The sequence below is a fragment of the Erythrolamprus reginae genome, chromosome 1 (genome assembly GCF_031021105.1).
Source record: "Erythrolamprus reginae isolate rEryReg1 chromosome 1, rEryReg1.hap1, whole genome shotgun sequence".
Classification (NCBI taxonomy): domain Eukaryota; kingdom Metazoa; phylum Chordata; class Lepidosauria; order Squamata; family Dipsadidae; genus Erythrolamprus; species Erythrolamprus reginae.
In genome coordinates this window covers 278,582,503-278,609,174 of record NC_091950.1, presented here as the reverse complement: position 1 = coordinate 278,609,174, position 26,672 = coordinate 278,582,503, and the positions used below count along the sequence as shown (strand labels likewise).

At 44.4% G+C, this 26,672-nt stretch overlaps 1 protein-coding gene across 3 annotated transcripts in view; it reads right to left on the bottom strand.

The window, feature by feature from the left end:
- RIMS1 (regulating synaptic membrane exocytosis 1) overlaps positions 1 to 26,672 on the bottom strand; it is a 342,317-nt gene that overhangs the window by 185,758 nt on the left and 129,887 nt on the right. For all 3 annotated transcript variants that reach the window (XM_070733057.1, XM_070733055.1, XM_070733056.1), the window contains exon 2: positions 7,261 to 7,474. In XM_070733057.1, the coding sequence (XP_070589158.1) occupies positions 7,261 to 7,474 (214 nt within the window). The remainder of the gene's footprint in view (positions 1 to 7,260; positions 7,475 to 26,672) is intronic.

Genomic DNA, 26,672 nt, shown 5'->3' with positions numbered 1-26,672 from the left:
TCCATGGTGGTGATCTGGACATCGCTGTTAGGTCGGCGAACCACGGACGGCGTGGCCAATGTGGAGCTATCATCAGCACCTCCGCCCGCTCCCTCAGAATTTTCTCCACCACCCTTGGAATCAGGTTCACTGGTGGAAATGCGTAAAGTAGGCCGGTTGGCCAAGGTGTCAGTAAGGCGTTGACCCCTTCTGCTCCCGGTTCCGGAAAGCGTGAGTAAAACCTCGGCGTCTGAGCGTTTTGTCGAGTCGCGAACAGGTCCACCGAGGGCTTCCCGAACCTGTGAGACATCTGTTGGAAAATCTCTGGATCCAACCTCCATTCTGATGGATCCAAGGTGGTCCTGCTGAGCCAATCCGCCTGCGTGTTGATATCCCCAGCGATGTGTTCCGCAGACAGAGAAGCTAGATGTGCCTCGGCCCAGTTGAACAGCTTGTTGGACTCCTCCATAAGGCATTGCGACCTCGTACCCCCTTGGTGGTTCAAGTGGGCTCTGGTCGCCACGTTGTCTGTTAGAATCAAGACGTGTCTGTTCGACACGATCGGAAGGAAAGTCCGAAGGGCCAAGTGGACCGCCCTGAGTTCGAGGAAATTGATGTTTATGGGGCTTAAGTCTGTAGGAGACCAGGTGCCCTGCGCCATGTGATGACCTATGTGTGCTCCCCAACCATAAAGGCTGGCGTCTGTAGTAAGGATGACTTTGTCCTGCATGTGGAACGGCGATCCTTTTCGAATTGCCTGTGACGTCCACCATCTTAAGGACTCCTTGACCTCCCGAGGTAACTTGACCTGCCGGTGGGAGTGGCTGACCTTTGACCTCTGCGCTGGTAGTAAGAACCACTGCAAGGTTCGGATATGATGCCTGGCCCACGGAACGATTCCAATGGCCGACACCAGAGTCCCCAGAACCTTTGAAAGTAGTGATAGGGGAACCCTTCTGTGCCGACTGAGGCTGGCGATTAAACGCTGGATGTTCTCTAGCCTCTCTGGGGAGAGTGACACTGTATTGTTTTGAGTGTCTATAATGGCCCCCAGATGTTGAAGTCTGGTTCTGGGTGTTAGCTGACTTTTCTCCATATTTATGGTGAAGCCATGGTCTTCCAGTGTTTGCATGGTCTGAGCCAAATCCTGCCTCGCCTGTACCTGGGACCTGGACAAAATAATGATGTCGTCCAGGTATGCCATCAACCTTATGGCTTGCCCTCTCAGGTGGGCCGTCAGAGCGTCCAGAAGCTTGGTAAAAGTTCGTGGAGCAGATGAGAGGCCAAATGGCATAGCTCTGTATTGGAAGTGTACTCCCTCGGAGCAGAAACGCAGGTATTTCCGGTGCGCCGGGTGTATGGGCACATGAAGGTATGCCTCTTTCAAATCGATAGAGGTCAGAAGGTCGCGAGACCTGATCGAGGCCAGGATGGTCTGCAGCGAGTGCATATGAAATCTCCGGTATTTGATGAAGATGTTCAGTTGCTTGAGGTTGAGGATTAACCTGCAACCTCCTGAAGGTTTGGGCACGATGAAGATCCTTGAATAGAAGCCTTTGCCCCTCTCCTGGGGCGGTACCGGCTCTATGGCCTGGATCTCTAACAAGTGTGTGATTTCTTCTTGTAGTTGTAGTCTCTTCTGAGGGTCTCGGATAGTTGGGCAGTGTATAACTCGATTGGGGGGGTCTCCCAATGAACTCCAGCCGTAGGCCTCCCGATACTGTGGCGAGGACCCACTGATCGGAAGAGGTGCTGCGCCAGGAGGTACTGAAGTGCTGCAGTTTCCCCCCGATCGGCAGCTGGCTGGTCAAGTCATTTGGACCGGCGGAAACCTCGTTGGGTGTTCCCCCGAAAGGGCCGCCTGGACTGTTGGTATCCCCTGGGTCGGTCCTGGAACGACCCCCGGTCGCTTCTGAAGTTGTGCTGCGTGAATTGACCCTGGTTGAAGGGTCTTTGCTGCTGTGCCGTGTTGGAAGAGTTGTCCCATCGTGGCATTTGTCGCCTCGTATAAGGGGTGGATCTCCGATCCTGCCTTCTGCCCGACTTGGGAAGAACTTTCCTCTTGTCTTTGTCCTCCACAAGGACCTTGTTTAAGATATCGCCAAAGAGTGTCGCACCCTGGAACGGGGCCGATGCCAACCGCCATTTGGATTTGAGGTCTGCTGGCCAGTTCCTCAACCACAGCAAGCGGCGGGCCGATAGGGCAGTGGCCATCCCCCTGCTGGAAAACTTTGCCGCGTGCAAAGTGGCGTCCACGGAGAATTCAGCTGCCGCTTGCAGCTTGCTCAGATCCTGGCGTAGCCTGCCTTCTTCCGGACCCAAGCGAGATTGCATCTCCTGGAGCCACAGGAGCGATGCCCTGTTCAGGAAAGATGCTGCTGCTGCTGCCCTGAATCCCCAGCTAGCCATCTGGTGGATCTTCCGCAGCAGTGTCTCTGCCTTTCTCTCCTCTGGTTTCAGGTTTTCGCCTGTCTCCGAGGGAACCAAGGCACTGGAGACCAAGGTTACAACTGGTTCATCAATTGGGGGGTACTCGAGCAATTTTTCAACCTCTTCATCGAAGGTGTAAAATTTGCGTTCCAAATTGGACGGTCCCTGGGCCGCTACCGGGTACTGCCAAGGCTTCTTGACCCCTTCCACGAATATATGCGAGGCTGGGAAATGGTCAGATTCGGGTTGGGGCTCCCTGAGGAGAGTAGTTGAGGTCTTGCCTGCCTCTTCAGCTGCTTTGGCCGCCCCAGGCAAGTTCATTACCTGCTTGGCCTTAAATAGCAGTGTCCTAAATAGAGTTGGCTTAAATAAGCCTGCTGGAGCTGGTTGTTCTGGGGGAGCCTCATCCTCAGATAAGTCATATTCTTTTTCACTGTCCTCTCCCAATAGTGGTTCTTCAGAGAGAGACCCCAAACCCGATGGGGGCGGTGCTGACCACACATTCCTTGTCGCTTGTGCTGGCAGTGGGGCATACTGGTGGGCTCCAGTCGCTATGCCTTGCGAGTATACATTTGCAATTAAGTCCTGCAAATCTGATGGCATGTCCTGCCACGTGCCCGCCTGTGTCCTCAGTCCTGCCACCGTGGGCGTGAACGTGGCTGAAGGCCCTTGTGGGTCTCTCCTGGGGTGTCCAGATGACCCGGGTCTGGTCCATGAGGAGGCTGGAGAAGGGGCCACAGGCGGCATAGCAGTAAAATGCTGGTCTGGTGACCAGTCCCCTTCATGTCTAGGCCCAGATAGGCCAAATGGTGACAATGGAGTCATTGGGTCTGGAGTTAAGGCCTGCCTCTGAGTTAGAGGGACCGCTGCTGGGGAGCTATGTAAGGCCGCTTCCAATTTTTGTTCCAGGGCCTTGATGCGTTTTTCAGCCTCCTTGAGGGAGGAGGCTGAAGCAGGAGAATGAGAGGACTTGGACTTATCTTTAGCCTTCCCCTTAGGCTTGTCTTTTGGCCTGGCCGGGGATGCAGTCTTCTCGCTGCTAGGCTGGTCCTCCATCATTAGTTCTCTTGCAATCCAGAAACTCCTCGGTGCCAGAAATAAAAAGCCTCGTCACCGAATCTGCTATAAAAATGGCGTCTCGCCTCCCAAAGGCTCTGTGCCTGCGCACTGAGGTCCATGGCCTCCTCGCGCCCAGCAGCTGCCGGAAGTCCTTCCGGTTGGCGCCAATAGGGGAATCGCGCTCCAAGCGGCCCCAAGATGGCGCTGCCCATGCCGCTCGCGGCTCGCCTGGCCGTTTTTCATTCGGCCGTTCGTGGGCATCAGGCTGCCTCTCGCCGCGTCCCCGCCAAGCCTCTGCCGCTTTTCCCGGTTTTTCGGGCCGTTCTCTGTCGGCTGCGGCGGCGGGGGGGGCTTCCCAGCCCTGTCGGGCGCTTTAGCGTCCCTGGCGGCGGCTCGCGGCGGCGGTCTCCTGGCCGCCGAACAGCTGATAAGCGCTGCTCCGGTTTCCTCCTGGAGCCTCTTCCATATAAGCGCTTCTGAGCCTCCCAGTGGGGGGGGCGGACCCCCGCACCTTTGGCTCACAGCCCTGGTCTGGCCACGGAGGTCAGGGACCCCAGGCTGGATGCTCCTTTTCGGGGAAGTTCCCTCGGAGGGAAGCGAACCCCTGAGGAGAGCGTTGGGGATTGCTGCCCGCGGAGGGTAGCAACCCCATCTGGCCTCCTTGCTCTTCATTTCCTGTAAGGAAACAAAAAGAAAAACATTAAACAGGTAAAAGACAGATTTAAACATTTAAACATTTAATTGCTCTTAGAGCAAAACTCAGTACGTCTCTACACTGTGACTGAGTTTTTAAAACTGGGCTCATGGGAGCAGTGTGGGGGCGGTGCCTAATAATTATGTAAATTTTTTACTCAGTCTCTACCAATAGGATTGGTTAATAACCCATGCTGGACTCTCCTTCCAGCTGCAGTGGAGAATATTTCGTTCACTCAGATCGAGGATGTGTTATTTGAGTGTTCCCTTTATTCTTTTGAGCAGTATATTTGATGGTGTTGGAGGTCTCATTGAAGGATATAAATTATTCCAAGTAAAATTGCCTTTTGCAATTGCCTAATTTTGACAATACCAATTGCATTTAAACAGTGTGCCACTTGGTTTGGAATTGCACTCAATGTGCCTATTACTAATACCAATACTATTACTAACTTTATTTTATTTGCCACAGTTTTTTTACTTCCATTTTCAGATCCTTGAATTTTTTTTTCTCTTCCCCACTGCTTTCTCTGGGTACTGTAATATCCACTATCTAGACTTTTTTTGTCTTTTTTTATTAATAATGGTTAAGTCTGGGATGTTAAATGGCAGGGTATTGTCTATTTGAATTGTAAAATACCAAAGCACTTTGCTGCTAAATTTTCAATTGGTTCTCTATTTTGTAGTCCTTTTTTGTATTCTTATTTCTTTCACATCAGAAATGCAAACTCATTCCAGAACACTAACTGTGAAATGTTAAACAATGGCTCAATATTTATTGGCTAAACTAAATGAATTATCTCCCCTGAAATGTAGTTATGCAGTGTTGATTAATATTGTTAAAATATGAAAATATGTTAAAAAATGATCAATACGCAGATATGAAGCATTGGTTGGTATTGTTAAAATATCTCATCAGGTTTTGTGCTGTTGTGCTTTTGTTTGCTAAAGAATGAATTATAAAAGAATTGTACTACAAAAAGATGTAGTATCAGTAAGTACAGTATGTAGATTGCTGAAGTAGAGCCAGACATTCTGGAAAGTTAAACAGCCCTAGAAAATTACAATTAAGAACAAAGCTGGAGCTGATGAAATACCAGCCAAACTATTAAAATCTTGCACAATGATGCAATTAAAGTATTGCTTGTAGTTTATAAGCAGGTATACAAAGCAAGTGTAAATGTACAGCATATTATAGTGAGACAAGCTCTTTTGCCATTGTTTAGGTGGAAAGCACCACCATATAATAAACATTTTTGTTTCTCTTCCTTGCTTGCTCTATAATGAAATTGACCAAAGAGGAAAAACACAGCGGGATCTGTGTGGATTAAAAAGAGGTGTCTTTACACACACAAAGACTGTGTCATCTTCAATTGCAGTTCTTAAGGTATGTTGCTGTTTCTACCAAATAGTTACATCTTAGGAGGACATGCAGGTCCCTAGAAGTAACTAGAGAAAACATTTTCCCATTAGACATGGTGTATGAAATTTAGTATAGACAGTAATAAGGCACTGCAATAAATAAAGAATAGGGTCCAACATGCATAAATCAAAACCTACAAAGTATTTAGAAAAATAAAGGCATAGCCATCAATAGATGGGGGAAAAATTATCCTTTGCAAAATTTTAGCATGAATGAGGCATTTAAGCTTTTAAAAAGGGGGGTGCTTGCCTTAACCATCCCCACTCATGTTTATTCTTACCTTTTATTTTTACATTTTTCAATGTCAATGGAAAACTTTACATGCTGCTGTTCAAGCAGCAGCCCCAGCTCTGTGGAACCCCCTTCCCCAAGATCCTGCCAGTTTTCCAAAACATCTTAAAAGGCTATCTTTCTTTCTAAATAATGGAATCAGGTTAGAGCGGAGTCCGGTAGTAAGTACAGTAGTACCTTGTGATACGAACCCCTCGTCATATGAATTTTCCGAGATTCGAACCCGGGGTTCAGAAATTTTTTGCCTCTTCTTACGAACTTTTTCCACCTTATGAACCCACCGCCCGAACGCCGAACCCGGAAGTTCAGCAAAGGTTTGGGTTCAGGTGGCCGCCGAGAAGCCCCGCCGCCCGGCTGTCGCCTTTTGAAACAGTCGGGGGGCTTCTTGGTGTCCTCCCAAAACTGAACGCCAAACCCGAACTTTTGCCGAACTTCTGGGTTCGGCGTTCGGGAGGCCGCCGAGAAGCCCCGCCGCCCGGCTGTCGCCTTTTGAAACAGCCGGGGGGCTTCTCGCCGTTCTCCCGAATGCCGAACCCAGAAGTTCAGCAAAAGTTCGGGTTCTGCATTCGGGTTTGGGAGGACGCCGAAAAGCCCTGCCGCCTGGCTGTCAGCTTTGCAAAAGAGCCGCGGAGCTGTCGGCCGGTTGGGAGACTCAAACGGAGGTAGGGAATCCCAATAGGGAATTCCATGGCCGGAGCTTTGACGTCACGAAGACGTCCTTCCTGGAGTCCATGTTTCAGCCGGCTGTTTCAAAAGGTGACAGCCAGGCAGCGGCGCCCAGCGGAGCACTTTTTTTGCAGGGTTTTTTTCTTGCATGCATTAATTGATTTTACATTGTTTCCTATGGGAAACATTGTTTCGCCTTACGAACCTCCTCCGGGAACCAATTAAGTTTGTAAGACAAGGTATTACTGTACTAGAGAATGGTGTTTTCTGACTTTGTGAATTGTTATAGAGATGTTTGGTTTAACTGTTTCTTTTTTCTTCTTATCACTGTTGCTGTGGGATGCCCAGACTTGTGTTTATAAGATGGGATGCCACAGAAGTGTAATAAAATAAAATAATAAAATAAATAAACAAATTTATTTAAAATAAAATAAAGACAAGTTCAGAGAAACAACACCTCATTAATGTTTAATTCCCAACAGGATTCCTAAATCATTTATAAGACATTGACTTCCCATCCTATCAAAGCCCCTATAAAGTGAGGAGTTCTAAAAACTAACATAGAGCATGGACAAATAAAAGGAAATACAAGAGGCTGAAGGGGAGGAGTAGAAAACAGACAGGAAAATAGAAAATTATGTAACACATCAGTAACAGAAGTCTGCATAAGTAGATTGCACTAGTCAATCATGATTCATTAGTCACAATAGAAAACTTACATTGTTTGATCGTAGGGAAACACGGCCTCCACATCTGGCACAAAACTTTGTCCGGCAGTAAGAGCATAAATGGCCACAACCATCAGCAAACTTAGTTTTGTGACAGATTCCACACGTGGGTGCATCATCTTTGTGTTCTCCTTGATGGCGACGGGATTCCTCACCTATTTTTCGTACTTGCTCTTTGTAACTTTCAAATTGTTGGTGTAATCTTCTGTAAAGAAAGCAAAACTCTTATTGCAAAGGCATCAAGGCAAACTCACTCATTAAATGATTTGCTCTGAGACAGTTGCATGTGCCAAATGTAACTGTTATTCAAGTGCCAAATTGATCTTAAAAATAAATGGAATTTCTATAAATGGAATTTATGGAACTATCTGCTTCACTTTTATATTCTGTTAAGGAAGCTCTTTAAGCAATCAAAAATGCAATGCATATTTATGGATCTGAGAGTAGCACAAAGAGGTTTCGTTAAAATATCTTAATATTAACGCCTATTTTTCTGCCGTATATATGCCTTCCATTGAGGACCTGTATACTGCACAAGTCAAAAAGAGGGCGGGGAAAATATTTACTGACCCCTCACATCCTGGACACAAACTGTTTCAACTCCTACCCTCAAAACGTCGCTACAGAGCACTGCACACCAAGACAACTAGACACAAGAACAGTTTTTTTCCGAACGCCATCACTCTACTAAACAAATAATTCCCTCAACACTGTCAGACTTTCTACTAAATCTGCACTTCTATTCTACTAGTTTTTCTCATCATTCCTTTCACCCATTTCCTCCCATGTTGACTGTATGACTGTAACTTGTTGCTTATATCCTAAGATTTTTATTAATATTGCTTCTTCATTGCTTATTTGACCCCTATGACAATCATTAAGTGTTGTACCACATGATTCTTGACAAATGTATATTTTATTTTATGTACGCTGAGAGCATATGCACTAAGACAAATTCCTTGTGTGTCCAATCACACTTGGCCAATAAATTCTATATAATGATGTGTGTGTGTGTGTGTGTGTGTGTGTATTCTCAGAGTTATAAGCAAATTTCATCACAGAAAGGGTAGCAAGGAAAGTATTCAAAATGGAAGAAACTTTTCTTGACTTTACACATTCATTAAACATTTCAAATTGTTTCCTTCACTGTGGAATAAGAGAGCCAGAATTATCCCTTTACCATCATTTTGCTCATGGCATTTTCATTATGAAAGATGTTGTGCAAGCAATAATAAATAAATTGAGTATAAAATGTAGAGAATAAGATTTGGCTTAATTTGTTAATGCCTATTCTCATACTGCGTGTATTTTCCTTAAAGACACTTGAGGTATGGTTCTAGTAGCCTCTATTGCAAAAGCTGAAAGACAATCAACTTGAAGCTATATTTAAAGAGTGCAGTGAGATTCAATTCCTTATATAACTTATTAACCAAGTATTACAGTATATTGCAGCAGAAACCCAGAAAGGGGAAGATTCAATTTGATTTTCAATAACAGAGGCATTTGGAGTGTGATCATCACAACATTTTTGTAACTTTTAAAAATTGTTTGAATCTCCCATTAGTTCTTACAGGGAAGGTGTTAAGAAAAAAGAATGCAAACATTTATTTCCCCAAACATCATTGTTCTAGTTCATTTGGATAGACACACGATTGTGTTAAAGTAAAAAATAAATCAATAAAAATAAAGAATATGAACAGGGTATTTTCTGCAAGACACAGAACTCTGTAGCTGTGGTTATGACGGTTCTTTTCTCTGCCTGAGAATCTCGAGTAAGAAAATATCAGAAATCCTGCGAACACAGACCTGGTGGCAGATGTCCAGTTCTATTTAAGCATGAGGATTAAATCTAAGCATGATTTTTGTGTGTGTGTGAAAGTACACAGGTGCTGGCTTGCATTATCTTTTCAACCTTTTTCTTTGTTCTTCCATTCAAATTTAAAAAACATAACTATTGCGTTCACATTTACATGTTAATGATCAGAATATAGACAATATAGAAAATATAGAAAATAAAGATAATTATCTTTCAAGACATAAATCAGAGAGGCATGTTCTAGAATGGAGACAATTCCATTATCATTTATGTAGGAGAGCAAAGAAGTAAGGCTTATTATGCCTGATATAGTCATTACCTTCCATTCTATCAAATGCCCAGCAGATGGCTCCAGAGACTACCATTTCTTCTAGTGTCTGCTATTTCAAAACTGTGCCTTTACTTTTGGGATATTGTTATGATGTAAAACCCTTCCTATAACCAGAAATAAACTATTGGCTGTCGAGATAGGAATCAATTAAGGTGTTTTAAAACTTGCACTAACTTCAAGTGGTCAGTATGGTTCTTAGTGCTTTGAAAGTGATTAGTATCCAGCTTCTATTCACAATAAATTATTCAGCGATTGACTCTTGACCAAGAAACTCTAGTTTTACATGCCAACCTCAAGATTTAGAACTTTATTTTTGGACACATGTACACAAGAGAAAATGCATTATTTTTCTTATTTCCAATTTAACAGGGACAGGAGTCTCTTCTCACAGTCACTCACTCATTACCTCTAGGCTTGATTACTGCAATGCACTCTACTTGGGGCTACCCTTGAAGAACATTCAGAGACTTTAACTAGTCCAGCACGCAGCCATGAGAGCCATGTTGGGCGTACCTAGGTATTCCCACATTAGCCCAGCACTCCACGAGCTGCATTGGCTACCAATTGGTCTCCGAATGCAATTCAAGGTGTTGGTTATTACCTATAAAACTGTACATGGCATTGGATCAGATTATTTATGGGACCATCTTCCCAGCAACCGGTTAGGTCACACAGAGTCGGTCTCCTCCATGTCCTGGTGGCCAAACAATGTCGGCTGGCACATCCACGGAGCAGGGCCTTCTCTGTTGCGGGCCCAGCCCTCTGGAACCAACTCCCCCCAGAGATCCGCACTGCCCCCACTCTCCTTACCATTTGAAAGGCATTAAAGACATCTCTATGCCAGCAGGCCTGGGGACCGTGAGCGACAGTTTTGCTCTGGCCATTAGTATGAAAAAGGGATGATCGGTTGCTTTTTATAGTGTGTTTTATTTATATTCCTAATGTTTTAATTTTATTTATTGTTATCTAGTTCGCCCTTGTAAGCCGCCCTGAGTCCGTGAGGAGAAGGGTGGCCAATAAATATAAATAAATAAATAAACAAATAAATAAACAAATAAACAAACAAACAAACAAACAAACATCAGATACATTTCTATAAACCTTATTATATATAAGCTCAGTTTTCATCTAGAAATTATCGTATTTATATAAAGAGTGAAATAGTTCGTTTTACCAGAAAAAATATCTCTATTGATTTAATCTTGCTGTTGTGTTCCCATTTACTATACACTTGTACTATTTCAGGTTTAACAAAATGTCACAATCAGCATGTAGCAAAAAGAAAAGAAAACTAAAAAAAAAACCACACTCATAGTAAGAATCCCTCAAATGACGAAAAGTCAATTAATCACAAATTTGAGATCCGCATGACAAATAATCTACTGTACAGATCTCAAATTTCATTTCGGGTCATACTGACCCGAGAAGAACAGCAAGGTTAAGACCATGAAGAAATGTGTGTTTCACACACCTCTATATAAAAGAAACTATTTTCAGGAAACTGGTTTTTTTTTTAAATAATTCTTCTTCAGAAAACAAACTGCTGTAATAGGATGATGAAGCTAACTTGAATCCAGCAATTATACACTCTTGAATGGTGAAGCTCACTACATGAACACAAGCCAATCACCATCTTAGGGTCTAGCCTACTGCATCAAGTTCTAAAGATAAAATAGGAAAGAGAATCCTGCGCATTCCCCAGTGAATATGAAATAAATGGTTGCATTCAATTCTTATGAGATCTGTGTTGAGTTGTGTAAAAAAAATTCAAACCCTGCCTGTGGAATGAATTTAAAGGTTCTATGCTATTTTTTGTCTTTTTCATGCATCGAATAAAACTGGGTTTGATTTTTGTTTAGCATATTATGTAAATGCAATTGCTCTGGCTTACCAAGCATGCCTTGACAAACCAAGCCAGTTTATTCAAGAAGCCACAATCCACACAAACCATACTTAATCTGGTACAGTATGTGAAAAACCTATATTAAACTGTGCCTAGAAATACAAGTAGAAAGATCTTGGGGGCAGCCTTGTACAGTAGTACCACTACTTAAGAACTTAATTTGTTCCGTGACCAAGTTCTTAAGTAGAAAAGTTTGTAAGTAGAAGCAATTTTTCCCATAGGAATCAATGTAAAAGCAAATAATGTGTGCAAACCCATTAGGAAAGAAATAAAAGCTTGGAATTTGGGTGGGAGGAAGAGGAGAAAGAAGAGGAGGAGGACAGTCACTGCCGAAGGAATAAGGTGAGGTGAGGGGGGGGATCCAAAACTTTAAGGCTTAAAAAAAAAGAGGGACTCTGAGGCGGCAAGGAGGAGCACGCGCCTCCCACACACCCGGCGCAAGGCTGCGTCCTGTACACTGTACCAAAAAGAGAAACCCAGGGGGACTAGCAGGAAACTGGCTGGGCCTTTGTGCTGCTCTCAAATTTACTGGGAAATTTTTCCGGGCTCGGGTTCTTAAGTAGAAAAAGGTTCTTAAGAAGAGGCAAAAAAAAATCTTGAACACCGGGTTCTTATCTAGAAAAGTTCTTAAGTAGAGGCATTCTTAGGTAGAGGTACCATTGTATTTCTCTTTGCCTCTCTCCCATAGTTATGAAACTAACTTGGGATTCTGTTCTGTTATCATAAAATATTATCATGAGGACCCATATGCTGACTCTGTAAACCGCTTAGAGAGAGTGGTAAAAGCATTGTAAAGTGGTATATAAATCTAAGTGCTATTGCTATTGTGGGCTTGGGAAAAGGACAAAAAAATGAACTAGACCTCCAAACATAGTATAATGATAATGATAACAACAACAAAACAACAACAACAGAGTTGGAAAGGACCTTGGAGATCTTCTAGTCCAACCCACTGCTTAGGCAGGAAACTTCAGACAGATGGTTGTTGTTGTTGTTGTTGTTGTTATTATTATTATTATTATTATTATTATTATTTATTAGATTTGTATGCCGCCCCTCTCCGTAGACTCGGGGCAGCTCACAACACAATAAAACAATTCATAACAAATCTAATAATTTACAATTTAAAATATTTAAAAAACCCCATTATTAAGCAGACATATGTACAAACATACCATACATAAATTGTATAGGCCCAGGGGAGATGTCTCAATTCCCCCATGCCTGACAACAAAGGTGGGTTTTGAGGAGTTTATGAAAGGCAAGGAGGGTAGGGGCAGTTCTAATCTCTGGGGGGAGCTGGTTCCAGAGAGCCGGGGCTGCCACAGAGAAGGCTTTTCCCCTGGGGCCCGCCAACCGGCATTGTTTAGTTGACATGACCAGGAGAAGGCCCACTCTGTGGGACCTAATCGGTCGCTGGGATTTGTGCGGCAGAAGGCGGTCTCGGAGATATTCTGGTCCGATGCCATGAAGGGCTTTATAGGTCATAATCAACACTTTGAATTGTGACCATAAATTGATCGGCAACCAATGCAGACTGCGGAGTGTTGTCCAACATCTTCTTAAAAACTTCCAGTGTTGGGGCATTCACAAGAAGGCAAGCTGTTCCACTGATTAATTTATCCTTAGTTCTAACTTACTTCTCTCCTTGTTTAGTTTCCACCCACTGCTTCTGTTTTACCCTCAGGTGCTTTGTATACACAGGATCACGGCTACCTTAACCTTTAGCTTTCTTGGTTTCATCACAAGAGCACCCCTGCTTTCTTACCATTTCTCTACATTTTATCCCTCCCCTCTTTGCATACAGGATTTTGGAACAAGCAGAATTCACCAAATCCTGCAAGCATAACAATCAAAGCATAATATGTAAGCATTTTAAGGGTGGTGGTGGTTAAAGTTAACTGTTCGATATTTTATACACCTCAAAAGCTGCAAAATAAACATCTAATGAAACATTTAGGGACTTCAAAATCTTGGAAACTAAAAAAGAACAATGGCTGCTTATGAGTCAGTAATTTTTGACAGCTATAGTACAGGAAGCTGAATACACAAGCTTCCCACTATTTTCCCAAAGGATCTCAGAACCTGTTCAACCAGGAAGCTGTTTTCGAGCCAGCAGGAACTATTATTCAGTATTATTTTTTTACATCTTAACACATTTATATATCAAGTGAGCCACTAATGAAAATTTCATGTATTGCTGGGGGGTTTTTCATGTGACTATTCTTGTTTATTGCTAAGGGCAATCAAGCATTTTAAGAATTCTGTATTCCTAAATTCATTTAAGACACATTCATTTTCCCCTTCCTCCCCACCCCCTTCCTCTTCTCCTTTTTCACAATCTTTTTTTGCTAACACCACTAGAGATCTTTGGCAGGACCAATTCCTCCTCACATCATAACTGATTGCCAGAATTTGTAAGAAGTAGGGCTAGCCTGAAGAACCAAAAAATAGTGCTAGGCATGACACTTCAAAATGAAAGGAAGGGTATATCCAGTGATGGGCTGCCAAAAGTTTTATTGCCACCTAGTGGGTGTGGCTTATTTTGTGGGTGTGGCCAGGTAGGAGTGGCTTGTCGGCCATGTGACCAAGTGGAAGTGGCTTGACAATCATGTGACTTGCGGTGGCTTAAAGGTCATGTGACTGGCTGGAAGTGGCTTACCGACCAAGATAAGTTTTCAAATAGGTGCCTGGACTCTTTTTCAGTTGATTGTCATATTATTTGAATAGCCGCATAAAGGACAAATGATAGACAGCATTATTTGTTGAGCAGCACAGTAACATTTTAAGGTTTTGTACTGAACCCACAAGATTCAGTATGATAACAGATTAGGCAAGTAGCTCAATTTTCTTCAATTGCTATAAAAGTTCAGTTCTAGATAGTGATTAAAATGATTAAAGCATTTAAGGGTAAAAATATACTATTGAATTATTTCCTATTTTAAAAGTAATTAAGGATCATACTAAGGTACTAGAGAAGGAAGGACAATAAAAAACTATTAAGTATTCAATAAATAGTGCATAAACCTATTATCCCCACTGCATCCCCCCCCCCATGGGGGCACCAGCCAATCACTGGGTATATCTCTAAGAAATAAATAAAAATACACCCTTATATGTAGACACTTCTTTCAAAAGTTTAGCCTTGCAATACAGTGATCCCTCGAGTTTCGCGTCCTCGAGTATCGCGAAAGGGCTATTTCGTGAGTTTTCAACCCGGAAGTAAACTCCACCATCTGCGCATGCGTGCCCTTCCACGCATGCGTAGATGGTGGAGTTTCCCCGCCGGGCAGAGGCTTCCAAGGGTCTTCCCCCTCTTGCCCCGGTAAGACCCCAGCGGCGGCGCGAGCAACGGCGTGGGCGGGCGGGCGGCACGCGCGGGGACACCCCAGCTCCGCTCCCCAGCTGGGAAGCGGCCCCAGCAACAGCGTGGGCGGGCGGGCGGTGCGCGCGCGCTTGGGGACATCCCAGCTCCGCTCCCCAGCTGGGAAGCAGCCCCAGCAACGCGCGCGCGCTTGGGGACATCCCAGCTCCGCTCCCCAGCTGGGAAGCAGCCCCAGCAACGCGCACGCGCTTGGGGACATCCCAGCTCCGCTCCCCAGCTGGGAAGCGGCCCCAGCAACAGCGTGGGCGGGCGGGCGGCACGCGCGCGGGGAAACCCCAGGCGCGAGCAACGGGGCGGGCGAAGGGCGGGCGGCGGTGGAAGTAAAAACACCATCTGCGCATGCGCAGATGGTGTTTTTACTTCCGCACCGCTACTTCGCGAAAATTCGATCATCGCTTGGGATCCTGGAACGGAACCCTCGCGATGATCGAGGGACCACTGTAGACCCAAATAGTACACATTACCTTTCAACTAGCATTTGCACTTTGACATTTGACCATCGATATGCCTATCTCTACTAAACAAATTCACTATTTACACGAGTTTTTCACCATTTATTTATAACATTTTGATTATTCACAAGGGTTTCCCGGTCAAATACAACTGTATTATTTTTTAAATCCATACCCACATTGCATCACAGAATTTGCCCAATATTTGCCATTTGTCATCCAGATTCTTTATCAACTGCACTTTATCAATATGAGCCGGGGTGGCGCAGCAGGTAGAGTGCTGTACTGCAGGCCACTGAAGCTGATCTGTAGGTCAGCGGTTCAAATGTCATCACCGGCTCAAGGTTGACTCAGCCTTCCATCCTTCCAAGGTGGGTAAAATGAGGACCCGTATTGTGGGGGCAATATGCTGGCTCTATTAAAAAGCGCTAGTGCTAACATGTTGTAAGGCGCCCTGAGTCTAAGGAGAAGGGCGGCATAAAAATTGAATAAATAAATAAATAAACTGCACACCATGCACAAACATCCCTAAAATGGCAGAATAATCTCTTAATAATTTCTGCATTAAACAATAAAGGAGAAAGTACACATTTGTATTTACCCCGCCCCCTGTCAATGTTGATGTACCTGGTCTATTATTTTTTTTAAAAAAAATGGGGATATCAAATAAATATATAATAATTAGATTTCAACTTCATGTTTATACAAACATTGCATAATTCAAGCCTATTTATTTTATCTTGGAAAGAAATAAAATATCGTTTCTCTCTTATTTCACATATTTCTCCATGGCTAAAAAAAGCCAAAATCTGGTTTGCTGACTCCCTGGGCTACAAAATGCCACACCAAACCTCCCATGTTTAGCTCCTTGTAATCTCTTGCAACCTTTCATTCAAGACTTTGCCTACCACTTCCAAGGTACACATAAAAATTATACAACATTTCATTCAATCTTTCTATCTTTCCCTTTGTAATGGGAAATACAGTAATAGCATTATTTCAATAATCAGGCACGGATGCAAACTTCACACATGTTAAACAACCTGCCCAATCACACCATTAACAATCCGCATCCATATTTTTATAATTTTCCAATTATAAAAGCTGCAGACATACTATTTTTCAACATTCTCACAATGACCAGGAATTCCTTTCTATCAATCTTTTTAGACACTACCATTTATAGTAGTCATTTCAATTCCACTCCTTGACATTATACTATCTTTCCCATATAAATCTCAAAAATACTCCTTAAAGCCATTCCTGCATCTCAGTTTCATCTCAAATATCGTCATCACTTTCATTTTTAGTGCTATTTCTTCTGCTGTAAGCTCTTTCTTTAGCTCTTTTATCCATTTCCAAAACAATATTTTATTAGCGTTAAAACGATTTTGCATATTCTTTCTTTTAATCTTAGCTCTCTCTCTGGCTACATTTTTGCAGCTACCTTTTTCACTCCCTTCACATTTATAGCATCTTTCCCTCATTATTATTTTTTGGGGGGAAGAATCATCCTCGGATATGCATTTCTTCCTCACTCATAGCCTATTCTTTATTTCAAGAAGCATCCTTTTTATACTTCCTCCAGTGTAGCACTACAATTCCCAGGAGACATTGTGGCAGACAGGAATAGGAATGCCTTAGGATACAGGGGAGAGACAAAATGGAGACTTGGGAAATTACCATGTTTAAAACTGTTATGTAAGAAAATGTTTTAAGTTACTGCTTCCTCTGGAATTGGTAATGAAAATCCTTCTAAGAAAGAACTCCAAAAATTGGTGGTGAACTTTTATCACATCAGCATACTCACTCTGATATTGAGGCTTCCCAGCCTCAGAAGATGAATGCAGAATGGGCATTTTTACACTCAATGAAATTACTATCAAGCTGGACAAAGAAAAAACAACATGCTATTCAAATGGCTACACTGCTGTTCCTTTCGCAAACAGAAGTTGCTTGAATAAATATCCCCCCCCATGCACAAATTAAGTATCTTATAATCAATCCAGTGTGTAGTGCAAGCACCTAATACAGTATATCTATACATTCATATGGCAATACACTTAGGAAATTAGATAAATCGTGTGAAGATGAAAATTTAGATTTCAGATCAAATGGTGAGAAAAAGTACTCTCAAAATATAGCAAGAAGATATAACCTTGGAGGGAACAACCACAACCGGTGCACAAGTGCCCGAAGTTGTCGTGAAAGACCCTCCTACCCACTATTGCCAACTGCTCTTCAAGCAGGAGTTGCAAGTCCAAGAAAACCCTCAAGTTATGGATCAGATCTGCCTGCCACCCCATCCAGAGACAGATATTGACAAAGTCCTGGTCTCGGGGTCCCATGTGCTCAAACCATTCAATCTTGCCAAGGTTCAGTCAAATCCTACTGCCCCCCATCCAGGCCCTCACAGCCCCCAGACACCACAAGAGGGCAGGCACAGCATCACTTGGATTACTAAAAATGGAAATATAGAGTTGTGTATCATCCATGTACTATAAATACTTCAACCCATAATGACAGATTATCTCAAAATCTATGCATGGTCTTCCTAGCACTGACTAGATGAATGTTATGAAGTAAGTCTCGAAAAGTTCTGTGATAGAGCAATGGGAATTTTAAGAGATTCCCTATAGGTTCTTTATATTACGATATGTTGTTCCAGTTGAAAGAATTAAGCCTGACCCAAATGAAGACTATTCCGAAGATCTCAATTATTGAGAATCTGGATTTGCTGCATTCTATTATAGATATCTGTAGCTATCAAATAATGATTATTATCATTTGTGCCATTGATGAATCACAAACAACTCATGCACATAAGTATATGAAATAATTATTTTGATATCTTGCATTCCGTATCTTATTTGGAATTTACAAACTTATGATTTGGTCATTCAATATTCCTAGAAAATTTCTGCAACTAATTCCTTATTGTATCTTCCATGAGCTGAGTTAGAATCAAATTCATTGCTGAATGTTTTTTTTAAAATTTGTTGAATTATGTGCTAGTACATTAACAAAACTCTTAATCTGTTTCTCAGCACGACACTTAATTCACAAGATTTTGAATCCAACATTCACATGTGATCCCTTCCTTTCTGTGACCATTTAAATATATTGCTGGTATGCATAATGACCTCTTCTTACAGAGTGAGAGGGCTGTTATGAATTTAAAGTGAGCAAATTTCATAAAATCAGTTTATGAGATATACCAAGTAAGTTTTATGTGCTACGTTTTACAGGCCAAAGATGGATTCAGATGTGGAATAGTTTGTGCTCTGTTTTTGACAAACTCAATATTTGCTTGATAATCAGCTACAGTGATCCCTCGAGTATCACGAGGGTTACGTTCCAGGATCCCTCGCGATACTCGATTTTTCGCGATATAGTGGTGCGGAAGTAAAAACACCATCTGCGCATGCGTGCCCTTTTTCCATGGCCGCGCATGCGCAGATGGTGGAGTTTGCGTGGGCGGCGAGGAAGACCCAGGGAAGGTTTCTTCGGCCGCCCAGCAGCTGATCTGCTCGGCAGCGCCGCAGTAGCGAGGAGCCGAAGATCGGGGTTTCCCCTTTGCGTGGGCGGCGGGGAAGACCCAGGGAAGGTTTCTTCAGCCGCCCAGCAGCTGATCTGCTCGGCAGAGCCGCAGCAGCGAGGAACCGAAGATCGGGGTTTCCCCGCCGCCCACGCAAAGGGGAAACCCCGATCTTCGGCTCCTCGCTGCTGCCCGCCCGCCGCTCGCCCGCCGCCCGCCGCTCGAGAGCAAGAGGGGGAGAGATAGAGAAAGAGAGAGAAGGAAAGAAAGAGATGAGAGAGGGAGGAAGAGAGTGTGAGAGAGGAAGAAGCAAGATAGAGAAAGAGAGAGAGAAAGAAAGATGAGAAAGGAAGAGAGTGACGTCATCGGGTGGGAAAAATCACGATATAGCGTTTCGCGAAGATCGAGATCGCGAAGATCGAGGGATCACTGTATCATGCTCTCTTCTACTACTATCTCACCCTTGTCAGAGTTGGACCCATGTGTATAATTAGACATTGATTCTTCTTTTTCTCACTGGAGCCAGTTTTGTTGCCACATATTTCAGCTGATGTCATTGTCAATGTACTTCATATGAGCCATGTTGGCGCAGTGGTTAGAATCAGTGGTGGTTTACTACTACTTTACTACTGGTTTGTGTGCACGTTTGCACATGCAACACCTCTGCACAGAAGTGTCCCAGGGCGGCGGGTTGAACTAAACAATGCCGTTTGGCGAAACCCAGGAAAAGAGCCTTCTCTGTGGCGGCCCCAATCCTCTGGAACCAGCTACCTCCAGAGATTAGAATTGCCCCCCACCCTCCTCGCCTTTTGTAAACTCCTTAAAACCCACCTCTGCCGTCAGGCATGGGGGAATTGAAACAGCTCCCCCGGGCCTATACAGTTTATGTATGGTATGTTTGTGTGTATGTTTGCTTTTAATAATGGTTTTTTTTAGCTTTTCTCTTAAATTATTAATTTGTTATATATTGTTTATTATTGCTGTGAGCCGCCCCGAGTCTGCGGAGAGGGGCGGCATACAAATCAAATCAAATCAAACAAACAAACAAACAAATAAACAAATAAATAAACCTCCCATCACCAGCGCTACCGGTTCTTAGAACCAGGCCAAACCAGGAGCAACCTACAGTACTGCAGGCTATTTCTGCTGGCTGTCGGCTGTTCGAATCACACTAGGCTCAAAGTTGATTCAGCCTTCCAAGGTTGGTAAAATGAGGACCCAGATGCCCAAATGAGGGGCAGTAAGCTGACTCTGGAAGCCACTTAGATAAGGCTGTAAAGCACTGTAAAGTGGCATAAAAGTCTAAGTTCTATTGCAATTTCCTAAGGAAGTGTTCATGATAATGCTTAACCATTGTACCTTGTTTCAACTTCATTTTCAGTCTTGTGATATTCAGTATATTTATGCTTCCTTTTACTGGCCCAACAATAACAGAAATAAGTGCAGTTTGGAAAAAAAGATATGCAGGCTGCACACTGTAAAGGGAGGAAATGAAAAAGAAAAAATAAATTACCTAAGACTTCAGTGGCGTATTGTTCTATTCTGCTCATGGCTTCAAAGAAGACACTCATAGAGTTGCTTCTTTCTCAGGACATTTATATGAAGCTTCCCGACACTGTTCTCAAAGGAATGTTAGCGATGCATCGTTATAGACTATCATCAGAAACACCAGAAACAAGTAAAATATTATGCTGATGCTGCACATATAGTTGTATTTACGCTAAGCTATGCCAAACAAGCAAAACTTTTTTTCTAAACAGATTCATACCAATTACCCTTCTCATTCATTTTTTGTCTCTTGATGGCCCAATCACTTTTTTTTTTTTACTCTCTCATTTTATTCCTAACCATCCATTCCTGTCACTCACTAGAATAATGTTTTCCTCTGGACTGCATTAATTTAGAATGTTGCACATTTGTTTTCTAAAAATTCAATTCTTATCATTATTCATTGGAGCAAAACAGTCCATTATCAGCTTCTGAATTCCTACCTCCACGTGCATCTACATCAATCTAGCTGACATCAGTTCATAATTTAAGAAATGATTTTAACTGTTTCATTCCTAACTGAATCTTCCATTTTATTTCCATTCATATAATTCCTTAGCTCCAGATCAGACTTTCTTCATTCAGGTCTGTAGCACCTTGATATTTTTTCTTAGTTTCAGAGGCTTTCCATTGCTTTTATTTCACTCATAAATTAATGTTCTTTCCTTTTTATTCCCGTTAAATTCCAAGATACAATTTTTCATATATACCATTAGATGGGCTCATGCATTGACCTATACACACTGACTTCATTAAAGTTTCCATTTTTTCCATAATATTAGGAAGTGCTCTTGCTTAATACTGAACAAGCATTTATAATTTAATATTGATGAAAAGCTCTTTCAACTGACCAAAATGATTGCATATATAGGTTGCTCGTTGCTGTTGCTGCTGTAATAAAAATGCACATTTCACTACAGCTAAACTGGGACAAATGATAGGAGAAGATTTACAAGGCCACCTCTCTGCCTGTCCAGCTTCTTGTAAAAATCTTCCTATGTTTATCTTTAATGCTGATGGTCCTCAACCTACAACCACAATTGAGTCTAAAACTTCTGCTGCTAAGTGAGACAGCTGCTAAGTGAGACAGGTTTTGCCCTATTTCACGATCTTTCCTGCTGCTGTTGTTAAGTGAATCGTTGTAATTATTAATTAGTAAAACTTCTATTAAAGTGAATCTGGCTTTCCCATTAAATCTGACTGTCAAGCATGTCACCAAAGGTGCTTACATGACCCTAGGATATTGCAACCATCATAAATATGGATCAGTTGCCAAGCATCCAAATTTGGATGGTGTGACCATAGGTATGCTGCAACAGTTGAAAAATAGTCACTAAACAGAATGGTTATTAAACAAATGATTATAAATTGAGATCTACCTGTATTAGAAAAAGGCTTTTCTGTTTGGCTGAAGCAGGTTAGGTTAGGTTTAGGTTTATTGGATTTATATGCCGCCCCTCTCCGCAAACTCGGGGCGGCTCACAACAATAATAAAAAACAGTACAGTACACAATACCAAATCCAATGCCCACCCATCCAGATTCCAATTGAAGTTAATAATCTCATAAAAAAACAGTATATATAAAAAACAGGCACACAGTCAATCAATCAACAAAACAACATGGGCAAGGGGGAGGTGTTTTAGTTCCCCCATGCCTGACGGCAAAGGTGGGTCTTAAGGAGTTTACGAAAGGCAGGGAGGGTGGGGGCAATCCTAATCTCAGGGGGGAGCTGGTTCCAGAGGGTCGGGGCCCCCACAGAGAAGGCTCTTCCCCTGGGTCCCGCCAGACGACATTGTTTAGTCGACGGGACCCGGAGAAGGCCAACTCTGTGGGACCTAACCGGTCGCTGGGATTCGTGCGGCAGGAGGCGGTCCCGAAGATATTCTGGTCCGGTGCCATGAAGGGCTTTATAGGTCATAACCAACACTTTGAATTGTGACCGGAAACTGATCGGCAGCCAATGCAGACTGCGGAGTGTTGGAGTGATATGGGCATACTTGGAGAAGCCCATAATTGCTCTCGCAGCTGCATTCTGCACGATCTGAAGTTTCCGAACACTTTTCAAAGGTAGCCCCATGTAGAGAGCGTTACAGTAGTCGAGCCTCGAGGTGATGAGGGCATGAGTGACTGTGAGCAATGACTCCCGGTCCAAATAGGGCCGCAACTGGCGCACCAGGCGAACCTGGGCAAACGCCCCCCTCGCCACAGCTGAAAGGTGTTTTTCTAATGTGAGCTGTGGATCGAGGAGGACGCCCAAGTTGCGGACCCTCTCTGAGGGGGTCAATAATTCCCCCCCCAGGGTAATGGACGGACAGATAGAATTGTCCTTGGGAGGCAAGACCCACAGCCACTCCGTCTTGTCTGGGTTGAGTTTGAGTTTGTTGACACCCATCCAGGCCCCAACAGCCTCCAGGCACCGGCACATCACTTCCACTGCTTCGTTGACTGGACATGGGGTGGAGATGTACAACTGGGTATCATCGGCATATTGATGATACCTCACCCCATGCCCTTGGATGATCTCACCCAGCGGTTTCATGTAGATATTAAATAGCAGGGGGGAGAGGACCGACCCCTGAGGCACCCCACAAGGGAGAAACCTCGGGGTCGACCTCTGACCCCCCACTAACACCGACTGCGACCGACCGGAGAGGTAGGAGGAGAACCACTGAAGAACAGTGCCTCCCACTCCCAACCCCTCCAGCCGGCGCAGAAGGATACCATGGTCGATGGTATCGAAAGCCGCTGAGAGGTCAAGGAGCACCAGGACAGAGGACAAGCCCCTGTCCCGGGCCCGCCAGAGATCATCCATCAACACGACCAAAGCAGTTTCCGTGCTGTAGCCGGGCCTGAATCCAGACTGCTGAGGACCTAGATAATCGGCTTCATCCAAGGACTGCTGGAGTTGAAGTGCCACCACCTTCTCGACAACCTTCCCCATGAAGGGAAGGTTGGAGACTGGACGGTAGTTATTAAGCACGGCTGGGTCCAGGGAAGGCTTCTTGAGGAGGGGGCGCACAACCGCCTCCTTATAAAGTGGCGGAAAGGACCCCCTCCCCAGGGAGGCGTTGACAATCTCCTGGACCCAGCTCCGTGTCACCCCTCGACTGGCCGAAACCAGCCAAGAGGGACACGGATCCAGTAAACAGGTGGCGGAACTCACAGCTCCAATGGCCTTGTCCACTTCATCAGGTGTCACCAAGTCAAACTCCTCCCAGACAGATGGACAAAGACGTTTAGCCCCAGTCACCTCGACTGACTCATTGTCAGTCGACTCTGTTTCACAATTGGAGTCGAGGTCTGCTCGGATCCGGGCGATTTTATCAGCGAAAAACATGTTAAAATCCTCGGCACTACTCTGCAAGGGCTCCCCAACTCCCCTCTGATTAAGAAGGGAGCGGGTTACCCTAAACAGAGCGGCCGGGCGGGATTCCGCTGATGCAATCAAGGCGGCATGATACGCGCATCTTGCCGCCTTGAGCGCCACTTTGTAAGTCTTAATATGAGCTCTTACAAGTGTTCGATCGGATTCGGACTTACTCTTCCTCCATCGCTTCTCCAGACGTCTCTTCTGGCGCTTCAACACCCGGAGCTCCTCGTTGAACCATGGAGCTCTACGGGGTCTAGTGCCGCGGAGAGGTCGCAACGGCGCAATCCGGTCAAGAGCCTCCCCTGCAGCCTTGTTCCAGGCCTCAGCAAGAGACTCTGCCGAACTGTGGACAAGTGTATCTGGAATAACCCCAAGCGCCATCTGGAAGCCTTCTGGATCCATCAGGCGTCTGGGGCGGAACCTCCTAATTGGTTCCGCCTCCCTGCGGGGAAGGATTGGAGCCAGGAAGTTAAGCCGCAGTAGGAAATGATCTGACCACGACAAAGGCAGCACTTCTAAGCCCCTTAATCTCAGATCATTACTCAGTTGCTCAGAGAGGAATATCATATCAGGTGCGTGCCCACCCTCGTGAGTCGGACCCTGAACTACTTGAGTCAGGTCCATGGCTGTCATGGTGGCCATGAACTCCTGTGCCAGTCCAGAGGAACCGCCGAGCGACGGCAGATTGAAGTCCCCCAGGACGATAAGTCCGGGGAACTCCACCGCCAGCCCGGCCACCTCCTCGAGCAGCACAGGCAGGGCTGTTGACACGCAGCTGGGAGGCAGGTACGTGAGTAACAAGCCCACCTGAACCCCTAAGTCCAACTTCACCAGGAGGGACTCGCAACCCGCAACCTCTGGAGCAATGAGCCTACGCAGGCCAAGACTCTCCCTGGCTATAATAGCCACTCCTCCCCCCCTTCCCTGGGGTCGAGGTTGGTGCCATACCCGAAACCCAGCTGGGCAAATTTCAGAGAGAGGAACTCCTCCCTCTGGGCCCAGCCAGGTTTCGGTCACACAAGCCAGGTCGGCCTCCTCATCCAGGATCAGATCCCGGATGAGGAGAGCTTTATTTACCACCGACCTGGCATTGAGTAGCAACAACTTGAGCCCAGGGCCAGAATTACACTCATCACCAGTGCTTTGAGTTAAGCTCATGGAGCCTGAAGAAGGGATCGCTACTAAGCAGCGATTCCTCCTTCCCCTGGAACGGCTAGCTCCATGGCTTCCGCCATACCTGCCTCTCCCCAGCAAGACTGGGATATTTTGACCCTCTGCCACCCCAGAGATAAGTGTCCCCTCCCCTCCTGCCCCTCCAGCGTCAGGTGTGCCAAAAATTCCATTCATGTCATATTCATTCATTCCATACATATTATAATCCCTCCCACCCACTCCATTCCATCTATCACTCCCCTCCCATTCATTTTCATTCACAGTATTCCATTCATTCCAATAATTACTAAAATAGTCCCATTCATTCATGCCATCACTACCATCCTCCCATCCACTTAAAAATCCCCACAATAATTTAATTAAAAAGAGTTAATATAAAACTAATAGTTCATATTATTAAAATATTAATTATTAAAAATATAGATAAATATAAGTAATAAAAATAAATATATAGGTAGAAGATATTTCAACTGGTCAGTTAATTAATCAATTAAGCCAAGTTCATATAGATATCATCCAGTCTAAAAAGGTGAGTCTGAGGGATGTATGATGTTATTAGTAGGACAAACAGTCCTGAGTATAAACTCTGTCCTCTGTCGTCCCAGGTTTTCTCTTTGCCACTGTCGTTGTTATCAGCTTTCTCACCTCCACGACACCCCCGGTCTCTCATGGGTCGCCCCAAATGTCTACCAGTACCTCTGGTGTTATTTGAGAGGTATCTCTGTATCCCCTGGTCTTCAGTTATAGCATCCAGCAGCCACAAGGTTTTCATACTGTCAATTTCAATCTGGCAGTTTCTTTCTCACAATCTCCTTGTTCACTATAATGGCAGACCCTCCTTCTTCCAGGCACTCCAGCACCGAGTATGTCCACCGCAAAGCCCTCCGACGTCAAGCGTGCCCACCATGTAACCACTCGACGTCCAGCGTCTATCCGGTAGATCCCGTTGTTTTTGGGAACGTCCTGCTGTTGTGGGGGACGTTTTCCTCCATCTACTTTCCTCCTCGGCCCGTGCACAGTCGGCCCAGCATGCTTGCCCTGAACATTCACACACTCGCTCGCTCCTTCTCAGTCCCTCTCCACCTCTCCTTTTCCACCTCTGTCCGTGTCAGTATGAGTCAATGCTGGGCGGCAACCCCCACTCTTCTTATCTCTGCCAGCCCCCGGGTTGAGCCTCAATGTAATTGCAACAATACAGCTCACCCCACTGCAGAATGCTCTTAAAAAGTGTGGATTCAGGGCAGAATCAAACCAGCTCGGTCACAATCGCCATTTTCCGAGCCCCAGCTGATCGGGGCTCCCAGCTTTCTCACAGCAGGAAATAAAGAGAAAAGCACTGCCGAGACACAAGGTAACACGATCCTCCGAAACGGGGGAGTCTAATCCTTCTGAACTATCTGTTGTTTTTCAAAATTAACTGAAAAGTTTCCCTATATTTGATCTTAATGCCGTAGTCCAGCGGAGCAGCAGTCTCTTCCCTCCCTCCTGCTACTCAACCGGAACCGGACAAATATATGGAACCAAAAACTGTGATGTTTGCATAAGGCTGCAGTATGAATGCAGTGAACAAGTCAAAAAATAATGTAGGTTTAATCTTTAATATATGTATTAAATATGCTTCATGACTTGTACATGCAACAAGGAACAGACAAGTGCCACCTATATAGTATTTGAATGAAAGCCACTTAACCCATCCTCATGCCTGCTTGAAGTGGGAATTCTGCTACCTATAATCTTTAGAGTCCAGTAAAATCGACACAAGGAAAACAGGTTGACTGGTTTAAAAAAGGAAATGCTAAGGTACCACATTCCTCAAAATAGCCAACAGATTTTATATAAACATGAACCAATAAAATATGCTTCACTTGAAAACCTGAGAAGCTTA